The sequence below is a fragment of the Cherax quadricarinatus genome, chromosome 88, assembly GCF_038502225.1.
Source record: "Cherax quadricarinatus isolate ZL_2023a chromosome 88, ASM3850222v1, whole genome shotgun sequence".
Classification (NCBI taxonomy): Eukaryota; Metazoa; Arthropoda; class Malacostraca; order Decapoda; family Parastacidae; genus Cherax; species Cherax quadricarinatus.
The window spans coordinates 7,150,932-7,164,982 of record NC_091379.1 but is presented as its reverse complement, the minus strand read 5'-3'; the positions used below and the strand labels follow the sequence as shown (position 1 = coordinate 7,164,982).

General features: G+C 43.8%; 1 protein-coding gene across 5 annotated transcripts in view; it reads left to right on the top strand.

Annotated features, from left to right (window-relative positions):
• The window catches only part of LOC128698506 (transient receptor potential channel pyrexia), a 79,115-nt gene that overhangs the window by 51,350 nt on the left and 13,714 nt on the right, over window positions 1-14,051 (top strand). For all 5 annotated transcript variants that reach the window (XM_070103962.1, XM_070103961.1, XM_053790757.2 and 2 more), the window contains 2 exons: window positions 1,379-1,469; window positions 11,143-11,527. In XM_070103962.1, the coding sequence (XP_069960063.1) occupies window positions 1,379-1,469; window positions 11,143-11,527 (476 nt within the window). The remainder of the gene's footprint in view (window positions 1-1,378; window positions 1,470-11,142; window positions 11,528-14,051) is intronic.

Below are 14,051 nucleotides of genomic sequence, written 5' to 3'. Positions count from 1 at the left end.
CCTCTATCCTTTCTAAATCTAAACTTATCCAGTTTGAATCCATTATTTATTAAATACCATCATACCTCAGTCACATTAATACTGTGAACATCTTTTGAAATTCACAGCCGTGGTTTTCTCCTGGTCTTACTCTCCAAGGTCAGTAGGTATAGTTCATTAAGAATGATCATTGTGTACACCTCTCTGCCCTTGAGAAGTGGTACTGCATACCTGTGAATCTTTCACAGGTGCTCCTTGTACTTGATCAGGTGGGGGTCAGTGCTGTGGCTGAGTACTCTCTGATGGACTTCAGTACCACTGAACATGGTTTGGGCAATTTTTTTCCTGTATTTTGATGAATATATATGTCAGTGGTACTAAGTTATAAATCAGTGCCTCCTGTCTGTCCCCTTTCTTAAGGATTCAAACCACATTAATCTTGAGACTATGATAATTTTTACTATAGGATCACAGACATTGGCTACTTATTGCAGTACCAATGAAGATATGATTGTAAATGGTATTGTAATGGCGACGAGTTGTAGATAAGGACTATTTATTAAAGGAAACGTTTTGCCACGATTGATAAAGGGGCCATGAAGCCAGTCATGGCGAAACGTCTCATTTAATAAATATCCTGAACTGTATATAAGTATTGCTAGCCCCACCACGGAGGTATGTTGTCCGGTCCAACTGCTGCAGTGTCCAGCCTCCTGGGTAGTCTTCTCATGCTCTTCTTCTTCTTGTTAATGGTTGTGCTGCGTGCTGACGCCACCTGACTTCCCTGCTCTCATGAAGCTTCCTGCATCTCTCTCTCTCTCTCTCTCTCTCTCTCTCTACATGTGGGTTTTATCTTCTTATAGATTAATATATCCACATGATTACTTTATCATATACTGTGAGAATATTGATTACATTTCTATGTTTTTCTTGACCACACTAAATACGATTTTTTTTTTTTTTTTGTAAATTCTAATATACGTTTGATGAGTTTTTCTATTCCTGGAGCCCGGTCATATTATGTACCCCATACCCATGGTGTGGGCGATAGTCAAAAAATTACAGAAGTACATAATGGGTCCAGGAACTGGACCACAAAGGTTTGACAGCTAAACAAGTTACAGTGGTAAGAACTATTTACATGTATGTATCTGGTCAGTCGTAACGAGTTACTTACGCTGACATGAACTACGTCACACACATAGGCCAGAATAAGACACAATACCTTGCATATACACTGAAAGACAGGAATTATGCAACGTGTTAATTATTATTATTATTATAATCAAAAAGAAGCGCTAAGCCACAAGGGCTATACAGCTGCAACGTGTTAAACTGTTGTAAGGAAGCAAATATTCCTCTATGCCCTGAAATATTTAACCTGGTTGAATTGTTGCAGGATGTGCCACATGTTAATGAAGATAGCAAATGTGTGCAACTATGACTGCTACAACACTCGCGTCTACATTCTTCCCAACAATCCCAAAAAGGTGAGGAATTTTAATTAGTTTCAAAACAAGGATTGTTAATCTACAATTGTCACTTATGATATTTGACTTCCACTATGGCTTTACTCGGGAGTCATAACAAAGATTTATTCATATAGGGGTTAAGTATATGAAGGAATGGGTGGGTTTTGAACCCATGGCTAGTGAGCGCTAAAACTCACAGGCCAGTGTGTTAACCACTGGACCAGTTGGCTCTAATAAGATTCATTCAACTAGGTATATTTCTATATGGTTTAGAAAGACACGTAAACAAACACTACGACATATTTATTAGAAAACGTTTCGGTCCTGGGACCTTGATCACTTCTAACATACAGAGGTAGAAAGAAATTATATATAGGCGGAGAGTGAGGTGTGAGTGACGCATGGTGACCTGAAGAATGTCATGTTGGGATGAGGACGGGTAGACGATGACATCATGTGACTCCTGTGTTGTTAGGTTTGTGGTGCTTAGCCCGCTTAAGTATTATGTACGCTAATGTTTTTGAAATTTTGTGGTTTCCAGTGTTGCTTACGTGTCTTTCTAAACCAACTTGTCGGTATTTATTACCAAGATTTATACCATATTTCTATATACCATAGGGAGGTTAGCATGGGCCACCACTGTGGCCCATGAGAGATGTAGAAAGTTGGGTTGGAAAGAAAATATTGCAGGATTAAACACTATCAAGAAGCACATTGAAAAGTTAACCTTTTAGCAGTTTGTAAGATTTACCTGTCATCTTACATGGTCTTAAGACACATAAAAGATCCCGTGGCCTAGTTGGCAGTGCTTTCGCCTCACACACTGACTGTCCGTGGTTCGATCTACAACACGGGTGGAAATGCTGGGCGTGTTTCCTTACACCTGCTATCACTGTTCACCTAGCAGTAAATAGGTACCTGGGTGTTAGCCAACTGGTGTGGGTGGCATCCTGGAGGACATGACTGAACAACCCCAATGGAAATAAGACAAGATAGCAGCCAATGACAATGACGCATGGCTTTCTTAGGTTATCCTGGGTGGCTAACCCTTCCTACCACGGGTTAAAAATCCCAATAAATCATATCTTATCAGTCCTACCAGAGTACAAGGAAAAAATAAAAGGTTTGCAAGTGAGAGTTATTTGAGATGAGGTTAGCGCCTCCCTAGATGGTTGCTGCATCACAACCTGTGTACTCAGGCCCATTACAACCTGTGTACTCAGGCCCATCACAACCTGTGTACTCAGGCCCATCACAACCTGTGTACTCTGTCCCATCACAACCTGTGTACTCAGGCCCATGACAACCTGTGTACTCTGGCCCATCACAACCTGTGTACTCAGGCCCATCACAACCTGTGTACTCTGGCCCACCACAACCTGTGTACTCAGGCCCATCACAACCTGTGTACTCAGGCCCATCACAACCTGTGTACTCTGTCCCATCACAACCTGTGTACTCAGGCCCATGACAACCTGTGTACTCTGGCCCATCACAACCTGTGTACTCAGGCCCATCACAACCTGTGTACTCAGGCCCATCACAACCTGTGTACTCAGGCCCATCACAACCTGTGTACTCTGTCCCATCACAACCTGTGTACTCAGGCCCATGACAACCTGTGTACTCTGGCCCATCACAACCTGTGTACTCAGGCCCATCACAACCTGTGTACTCTGGCCCATCACAACCTGTGTACTCAGGCCCATCACAACCTGTGTACTCAGGCCCATCACAACCTGTGTACTCTGTCCCATCACAACCTGTGTACTCAGGCCCATGACAACCTGTGTACTCTGGCCCATCACAACCTGTGTACTCAGGCCCATCACAACCTGTGTACTCAGGCCCATCACAACCTGTGTACTCAGGCCCATCACAACCTGTGTACTCTGTCCCATCACAACCTGTGTACTCAGGCCCATGACAACCTGTGTACTCTGGCCCATCACAACCTGTGTACTCAGGCCCATCACAACCTGTGTACTCTGGCCCATCACAACCTGTGTACTCAGGCCCATCACAACCTGTGTACTCAGGCCCATCACAACCTGTGTACTCTGTCCCATCACAACCTGTGTACTCAGGCCCATGACAACCTGTGTACTCTGGCCCATCACAACCTGTGTACTCAGGCCCATCACAACCTGTGTACTCTGGCCCATCACAACCTGTGTACTCAGGCCCATCACAACCTGTGTACTCTGGCCCATCACAACCTGTGTACTCAGGCCCATCACAACCTGTGTACTCAGGCCCATCACAACCTGTGTACTCTGGCCCATCACAACCTGTGTACTCTGGCCCATCACAACCTGTGTACTCAGGCCCATCACAACCTGTGTACTCTGGCCCATCACAACCTGTGTACTCAGGCCCATCACAACCTGTGTACTCTGGCCCATCACAACCTGTGTACTCAGGCCCATCACATGTGTACTCTGACCCATCACAACCTGTGTACTCAGGCCCATCACAACCTGTGTACTCTGGCCCATCACAACCTGTGTACTCTGGTCCATCACAACCTGTGTACTCACTCAGGCCCATCACAGCCTGTGTACTCAGGCCCATCACAACCTGTGTACTCAGGCCCATCACAACCTGTGTACTCACTCAGGCCCATCACAACCTGTGTACTCAGGCCCATCACAACCTGTGTACTCAGGCCCACCACAACCTGTGTACTCAGGCCCATCACAACCTGTGTACTCAGGCCCATCACAACCTGTGTACTCAGGCCCATCACAACCTGTGTACTCACTCAGGCCCATCACAGCCTGTGTACTCAGGCCCATCACAACCTGTGTACTCACTCAGACCCATCACAACCTGTGTACTCAGGCCCATCACAGCCTGTGTACTCACTCAGGCCCATCACAACCTGTGTACTCACTCAGGCCCATCACAACCTGTGTACTCACTCAGGCCCATCACAACCTGTGTACTCACTCAGACCCATCACAACCTGTGTACTCACTCAGGCCCATCACAACCTGTGTATTCACTCAGACCCATCACAGCCTGTGTACTCACTCAGACCCATCACAACCTGTGTACTCAGGCCCATCACAGCCTGTGTACTCACTCAGGCCCATCACAACCTGTGTACTCACTCAGACCCATCACAACCTGTGTACTCACTCAGACCCATCACAACCTGTGTACTCAGGCCCATCACAGCCTGTGTACTCACTCAGGCCCATCACAACCTGTGTACTCACTCAGGCCCATCACAACCTGTGTACTCACTCAGGCCCATCACAACCTGTGTACTCACTCAGACCCATCACAACCTGTGTACTCACTCAGGCCCATCACAACCTGTGTACTCACTCAGACCCATCACAGCCTGTGTACTCACTCAGGCCCATCACAACCTGTGTACTCACTCAGACCCATCACAACCTGTGTACTCACTCAGACCCATCACAACCTGTGTACTCAGGCCCATCACAGCCTGTGTACTCACTCAGGCCCATCACAACCTGTGTACTCACTCAGACCCATCACAACCTGTGTACTCACTTAGACCCATCACAACCTGTGTACTCACTCAGGCCCATCACAACCTGTGTACTCACTCAGGCCCATCACAACCTGTGTACTCACTCAGGCCCATCACAGCCTGTGTACTCAGGCCCATCACAACCTGTGTACTCACTCAGACCCATCACAACCTGTGTACTCAGGCCCATCACAGCCTGTGTACTCACTCAGGCCCATCACAACCTGTGTACTCACTCAGGCCCATCACAACCTGTGTACTCACTCAGGCCCATCACAACCTGTGTACTCACTCAGACCCATCACAACCTGTGTACTCACTCAGGCCCATCACAACCTGTGTATTCACTCAGACCCATCACAGCCTGTGTACTCACTCAGACCCATCACAACCTGTGTACTCAGGCCCATCACAGCCTGTGTACTCACTCAGGCCCATCACAACCTGTGTACTCACTCAGACCCATCACAACCTGTGTACTCACTCAGACCCATCACAACCTGTGTACTCAGGCCCATCACAGCCTGTGTACTCACTCAGGCCCATCACAACCTGTGTACTCACTCAGGCCCATCACAACCTGTGTACTCACTCAGGCCCATCACAACCTGTGTACTCACTCAGACCCATCACAACCTGTGTACTCACTCAGGCCCATCACAACCTGTGTACTCACTCAGACCCATCACAGCCTGTGTACTCACTCAGGCCCATCACAACCTGTGTACTCACTCAGACCCATCACAACCTGTGTACTCACTCAGACCCATCACAACCTGTGTACTCAGGCCCATCACAGCCTGTGTACTCACTCAGGCCCATCACAACCTGTGTACTCACTCAGACCCATCACAACCTGTGTACTCACTCAGGCCCATCACAACCTGTGTACTCACTCAGGCCCATCACAACCTGTGTACTCACTCAGGCCCATCACAACCTGTGTACTCACTCAGACCCATCACAACCTGTGTACTCACTCAGACCCATCACAACCTGTGTACTCACTCAGGCCCATCACAACCTGTGTACTCACTCAGACCCATCACAACCTGTGTACTCACTCAGATCCATCACAACCTGTGTACTCACTCAGGCCCATCACAACCTGTGTACTCACTCAGGCCCATCACAACCTGTGTACTCACTCAGACCCATCACAACCTGTGTACTCACTCACACAGGGGTCATCCCACAGTCATTAAAAACAGCGGATATAGTCCCACTCCACAAAAGTGACAGTAAAACAACTGCAAAGAATTGCAGACCGATACCACTAGCGTCCCACGTCATAAAAATCTTTGAAAGGTCTCTAAGAAGCGAGATCGCCAACCACTTGGATGCCTAACAGTTGCACAACCCAGGGTATCATGGGTTTAGAACATGTCGCTCCTGCCTCTCACAACTACTGGACCACTATGACATAGTTTTGGATGCTCTGGAAGACAAACATAATGCAGATGTAGTATACACAGACACTGTGAGAGCCTTCGACAAGTGCGATCATGGTGTAATAGCACATAAAATGCGTGATAAAGGAATAACAGGAAAAGTTGGTAGATGAATCTATAACTTCCTAACAAACAGAACACAAAGAGTTATAGTAAACAGAGTAAAGTCAGAGGCAGCCACAGTGAAAAGCTCTGTTCCATAATGCACAGTACTGAGCCCCATCCTTAACCTCATACTCATATCTGACATAGAAATGTAAGCCACAGCACCGTGTCCTCCTTTGCTAACGATGCCAGAATATGCATGACAGTTTCATCCACTGAGGACACAGCAAATCTCCAAGCGGACATTAACTAAGTCTTTCAAGGCCACAGAAAACAATATGAAGTTCAATGAAGACAAATTTCAATTACTCCGCTATGGAAAACTCGAGGAAATAAAAACTGGATCGGAGTATAAAATAAATTCCAGCCACAAAATAGAGCGAAAAACTAATGTGAAAAACCTGGGAGTGATGATGTCAGAGACTCTCACTTTCAAAGATCACAACAATATCTTCACCACATCTGCTAAGAAAATGATAGAATGGATAATGAGAACCTTCAAAACTAGGGATGCCAAAACCAATGATGATTCTCTTTAAATCGCTTATTCTCTCTAGGCTGCAGTATTGCTGTACATCAACGGTCCCTTTCAAGTTGAGTTTAATATGTTTATTATGCACCCCATACCCATCCTGTGGGCGGTAGTCAAAAGATTACAGAGGTACATAATTGGTCCAGGGACTGGACTCCAAAGTTTTGATAGCTGAGCAAGTTACAAAGGTAATGAACTAGATCTGGTCATAATCATGACCAAGTTACAAAGGTAATGAACTCCAGGTTGAGCTGGTCACACTCATGAATAATTGCAAAGGTAATGAATCATAAACACATTAATCATGAGAATTTACAAAGGTAATGAGCTCCAGGTAGAGCTGGTCACAATCATGACAAGTTTCAAAGGTAATGAATGATAAACACGTTATGACATGATTACAATCATAGACAAATTACAGAGTAATGAGCAGTTAACAAACATAGTAGGGAATTCATCCATTGCCCCAACAACAGATGTTGCTAGGTGCCTGTCTCTCCTCGGCAGACAGCCATTGCAAACAGCAGCAAGTTGCCCAGGGATCTGCTGCTTGCACGAGCACCATCGACCCTCCCCAAGAGGTCCAAGAAGCCAGTGACTCCGTTAGCAGCCCGATGGAGAGCTGTCCTAGGGACATGTCAGCGTCCTGGTGGACGCCAAGTTGATTGAAGATCCCAGGCCCTCGTGTGCACGGATGTTGAAGCTTGAGGAACTGAGTACACACTGCCTGTGGCACACCTGACAGCTGCCTCGCGGTCGAACTCCACGATGCTGTCCCTGTAGTAGAAGTTCCTGTGAGCCCGGCACTCCCTACAGTGCCATCGCTGACATCGTGGGTTAGGGGAGAAGTACCCTCTACAGATGGGGTGGCGCTGGGAGTTGGGTGGGTGAGGCGGGGGAGACACGCAGGAGTGAGGCGTTATGAGAGGGTCACTGTTTACTACACACGCCCTCCCCCTCCCCCCCAGCGGTGGGGGGGAGGCGCTGACTGGTCCTGACTCTACAACACCAAACCCTCTAAAACTGCACAACACTTCAACTATTTACGCTGAAACGATGCATTGGGATGTCCGTTCGCTGCTCTGGTATCTTCTCAAAGCATTCACACTGAGTTCTGTTTAAGTAGGGACCTGGTCAGCCTCTTTGACCAGGAGCTATCCTTGAAAATCCCGCAGCTAGCCCGCTACACAACCTGCCGCATCGGCCATGCCAACAGCTGTGTCCCTTTCAAGGCAGGTGAAATTACTGACCTAGAGAATATATAGATAACTTTCACTGCATGTGTAAGTACAATAAAGCATCTAAATTACTGAGAGTGGTTGAAGTCCCTTGACCTGTACTCCTTAGAATACAGGCGAGAAAGATACACTTGGAAAATCCTAGAGGGACTAGCCCTAATTCTGCACAGGGAAATCACTCCATATGAATTCAAAAGACTCGGAAGGTGGTGCAACATCCCTCCAATGAAAAGCAGGGGCACCATGAGTACGCTAAGAGACAACACAGTGTCAGGGGCCCAAGACTGTTCAACTGTCTCCCAGCATACATAAGGGGGATTACCAATAGACCCCCTGGCTGTCTTCAAGAGGGAGTTGGACACGCGCCTAAAGTCAGTACCTGACCAGCCGGGCTGTGGTTCGTATGTTGGTATGCGTGCGGCCAGCAGTAATAGCCTGGTTGATCAGGCCCTGATTCACCGCGAGGCCTGGTCATGGACCGGGCTGCGGGGGCGTTGACCCCCAGAACACCCTCCAGGTATACAAGATAACGTTGAGGTAGCAGTAAAAAACAATGGACATTTATGGGGTTGAGACAATACACGGGATGTATACAATGTTACAAGTCTGTCTTACACTGTATAAAGAATATAAAGGCACAATACCACGACCGGAACAATACACGGTATTGTGTATTTTGATGGCAACAGGTAGAGTACAAATAGTAAGCACGTTGGTCTCGCACAACAGACGGAGGATCAAGCCTCCACCACATGGGTTTGGTGCTTAACATGAATTATTAACAATAAAAATGTGCATTTTTAGTCTTTATGGACCCTGAAAGTAAGCATCTAATTCTTTCCAACTCTTTTTGATGTTCTTCCTTCTTTTAAATCCCTCTTTCGTTCTTATGAGGCTGTTCTTATTACTTCCAGGCGTCGTAAGAACCAGCTTTGCTTTTTACGTTCCTCTCGTATATATACTGGCTCCCTTACCGTCGTGTGTTAGTGTGACTAGTTAATGGTCCAGGTTGGATTGAAACGTCTTCGTAAGTTTCTTTCTCCTATGTGTGGGTTATTTGTGTATTACGGTGTACAGACGCGATTGTTGTGTAGCTGATAAACTTCAAGTAGAGGTGGGTGTTGGTGGTGTCCCGTAGCTCGATCACTAGCGCACTCACCCAACACACTGAGGTCCGGAGATCGAATCTCCGGGAAGAACATAAAAATATAAATAAGAAGGAACACTGCAGCAGGCCTACTGACCCATGCGAAGCAGGTCCATGCCCCCCCCCTCCCTGGATTAGCCCAGTGATCCACCTAGTCAGGTCACTTCCACTTAAGGAAGGAGCAAGGCATCAGACATAGTAGCACAAGCTAGTCAGGTCCAACTCACACCCACCCATACCCACTCATGTATTTATCTAACCTATTTTTAAAACTACACAACGTCTTAGCGTCTATGACGGTACTCGGGAGTTTGTTCCACTCATCCACAACTCTATTGCCAAACCAGTGCTTTCCTATATCCTTCCTGAATCTGAATTCTTCCAACTTGAAACCATTGCTGCGAGTCCTGTCTTGGCTGGAGATTTTCAGCGCGATATTTACATCCCCTTTATTTATTCCTGTTTTCCATTTATGCACCTCGATCATATCCCCCCTAATTCTACGCCTTTCAAGAGAGTGCAGATTCAGGGCCTTCAGTCTATCCTCATAGGGAAGATTTCTGATACATGGGATCATCTTTCTCATCCTCCTCTGTACGTTTTCCAGTGCATTTATATCCATTCTGTAATACGGTACTGCTGGAAAACATTAGGGACGTGTTTCCATAAGACACCTGTTGTTCCTGTTCACCCATCAGTATAACATGGGTACCTGGGTGTTAGTCGACTGGCGTGGGTCGCATCCTGGGGCAAAATTGACCTAATTTGCGGGAAATGCTCAGCATAACAAGCGGCTTTCTATATAGTAGTATGTCATTGATGTCAGCTATGGTCTGTATACCTTGTACACGTACTTGTAGTAAATAAAGATATTATTATTATTATTATTATCCATCTTGTCCCTGATGTAGAGAATAGTTCTGGAGGAAAAAGGTCACTAGAGTTGTTTCCTTCAGAGGTAAGTTTAATAGTGATGAGAAGACAACCTCTGGAAAGGCAGAGATTGGATCAACAATAGTGAGAGACGGCCTTCGAGGTAATACATTTTTTTTATATATTTTTTTTTTTCATTTTCTCTGGGATAGGTAGATCCTGATTTTCTTGTGAGTCCTCTTAGTGAAGGACAAAGTTATGTCTACGTTGTCATCTAGCCACGTAGTAGCCATACCCAACACTGCTTAACCTCACTCACCAATACACACAGCATTCTTTATGTAATAAAGTTGATAGAATTACCGACAATATGTTAGGTAAAGGACAAAAGTGCAACTAATGTGACAAAGCGAAACGTTGCCAAAATAAAATGTCACATTAGTTGCACATGTGTCCTTTTACCTAACATTCATTATGGCACCAATGACATTGCATTCACTTCTGAGAAATGCACAATTTTCTTTTATGGATTATTTTAATATAGTACATTATTATTTTGTATTATATGGGTAGGATGACCCAAGAAAGGAAACACACTCACCATCATTCATTCAACACCTCTCTTCTTCCCTGAAATGCACGGATAGCACAATTTAAATGACCTGAATTGCAACATTCTTGACCATCCTTCAGCGTGTACTTCCCACCTTCACAACTCAATACATTATAATATTGTATATAATCTGTCCATGTTGTAATATACTTTATCGTCCCATAATAGCCGTTTATAAATTACACTGAAAAAAAAATTCTAATCAAATTTCTCATTGCTTACAGTCTAACAAGTTGTTCATCATTGAAAACAAGAAATACAAAGAAGCAACTCTTCCTTCACATCTTCTGGCAAATGTGAACCAGTGTTTGAGAACACGAGAGACAGAAGCAAGTGACAACAAGAGCAGCACTCGCACGAAGAGAGGTAGCAGGATACGCAGAGGAGAATACCATCGCAACACTGACGAGGATATAAAGTCTAATCTCAAGGAACTAGAGGCCAACATGATCGAAATAGTGAGCGAGAAAATGGAAGACATGGCAGAGTCGTATACCTCATTGAATAAACGTATCACAGCCTTAGAGGAGAAGCTGGATAAAGTTGTGAACTTATTGATGGAGAATGTTGATGTTACCCCTGCAGACACGAGTCCCAGCAGTGGTGAAGGTACCTGAGAATGCTAGTGCCATGTCACAGCGCCAAGGATTTACATACTCTTGTTAGTCATAGTTAAAACAAACATTAGTGAAAACCACAGGATTCATTCAAAGTATGAAAAATTGAAATTTGCCATGTTTACATGCATCCTACTGGGGTCCTAAATGTTTACATGCATCCTACTGGGGTCCTTAATGTTCACATGCATCTTACTGGGGTCCTAAATGTTTACATGCATCCTACTGAGGCTTCTAAGCACATTCAGGTACTAAGAATATCTTATATAACAGATGGTAACTTATTTAATGCAATTATAATACAATAAATCACATAGTGAAGAGTAATGGGATGGATCCAGGTCTTACTAGAAGGTGATCATATAAAATTTACATACCAAAATAAAATTAGTCAAGATTTAGAACTCGATTCAGTTAAAAAAAACTGAGGCAGACTTGAACAGTGATTAATACTGATGATTCAGGTGACTGACTGAAGAATACTGGTTCAAAATTAGCTTAATGCACCAGATGTACTGGATTGATGATGTTTTGTTGGTCAGGAAAACTGGTTATGTTTTCACCTTAGGTTAAGATTCGCCAGTAAACTGGACAAGTGTTTCCTGACGTGGGTCTTAGTCATATGATGACCCACCACTGGAGCTTGTGGTCATCTGACAGAGGCCTTCCGCTTGTTATACTCGACGCTGGTCTTATACCACGACCTATTCCATAAAGCGTTGAACTGTGGCCGTCCTCTGTATACTACATGCTGACTGTATCAGTTACAATACATGGGTCTGAGGAGCTCAACTCGGCAGTGATTAGGTTTAAAACAAAATGAATTTTAATAAGATTGCAAATATAGTCTTAGGACATGTGGCATAATGCAATATTTTGATCCTAAAGTTCAAAATTATTGTTTCACATCAATGTGGAACAACATAATGAGACATAACGAGCTGTATATACTTCTGATTACTGATAAATAACTGAAAATGAAGCAGTATTAGATTTTTCTCACTAGTTTAAATACTGAACACACACACACACACACACACACACACACACACACACACACACACACACACACACACACACACACACACACACACACACACACACACACACACATACACATGTATACTATGTAGAATATATTAATTTTAGTGCTCAAGTGTTTTGTATATATGGAGTTAACCTTTTCATGCACATGGAGTGTAAATATCTGTACTGTGATAACCAAGTGTTGTATATGCATCTCTGTGTTGTCTTCCCAGGGAAATATTTTTTAAATTGTGCCTTAAGAAATTAAGGAAAATCTAGAGTAATTTAATTTAAAGACAATGTGCCTTAAGAAAAACTTAAGTGATGAGCTCAAGACAACGATGCCTTCAGCAGAAAGTTTTGTTATACTCGAAAAATATGTTAAGAACTTCAAAGTTTTGTTAAATTTGAATTAACTGAGTTTATAATTAAGCTTGTGATGACAGAGCCTTTAGATGCAAAAATATTATTTACAAAGACAACACTAATTTATATATATATATATATATATATATATATATATATATATATATATATATATATATATATATATATATATATATATATATATATATATATATATATATAATAGTGCTGAAGCTGTGACAGTTTATGTATCTGTGTGGGAGCCTCACCCAAGTGCAGGCAGCAACACAAGTTAATGAACAGGTGTTTCTCAAGAACTTATACACTTATACACTGTGAGGCGTTTGTCTCTCAGTGTATATATACTGAGAAGTGCCTCTCAGTGTATATATACTGAGAAGTGCATGTCTCAGTGACTGTACACTGAGAGGAGTATGTCTCTCAGTGTACAGTGCATGTCTCAGTGAATGTACACTGAGACGAATACCTCACAGTGTATATATAAGTTGTGTTGCAACACAACTATCATCAAAGATTTGTTAAGTTATACCATGAATTAAGGAAAGGTCCTGGACTTCACCTTACGAAACAGACAAAACAAATGTGATAGTAATCATGGACAAAGTAGATTACAGTTGAAAAATGAACATGGGTAACACGAGACTTCAGCCTTACAGCGCTAGGCAGTGTGTTAAAGTATGATATAAACCTTGGTAACAGATACCCACAAATTGATTTAGAAAGACAGGTAAGCGAACACTAGGACATATTAGAAAACGTTTCGGTCCTGGGACCTTGATCACTTCTAGGTCCCAGGACCGAAACGTTTTCCAATAAATATAGCCTAGTGTTTGGTTACATGTCTTTCTAAACCAGTTTGTTAAAGCATTATGACCCACCTCTGGCGGCCATCTTGGCTCTGCCACGCCATGTTTGCTGATTCCTATGGAACACAGATGCCAAAACCATTGCGAGATTGAAAAAGAATGACAAAACTGAAAAGTAGAATTTTAGATAAAGATAAAAACAATTAGAGGGCATCTTCGCCTTGTGTATGACATACGGAAGTCCAGAAAATATTGTGAAATTTAAAAACAAAATGAAAACGAAATTTTTAGGTCAAA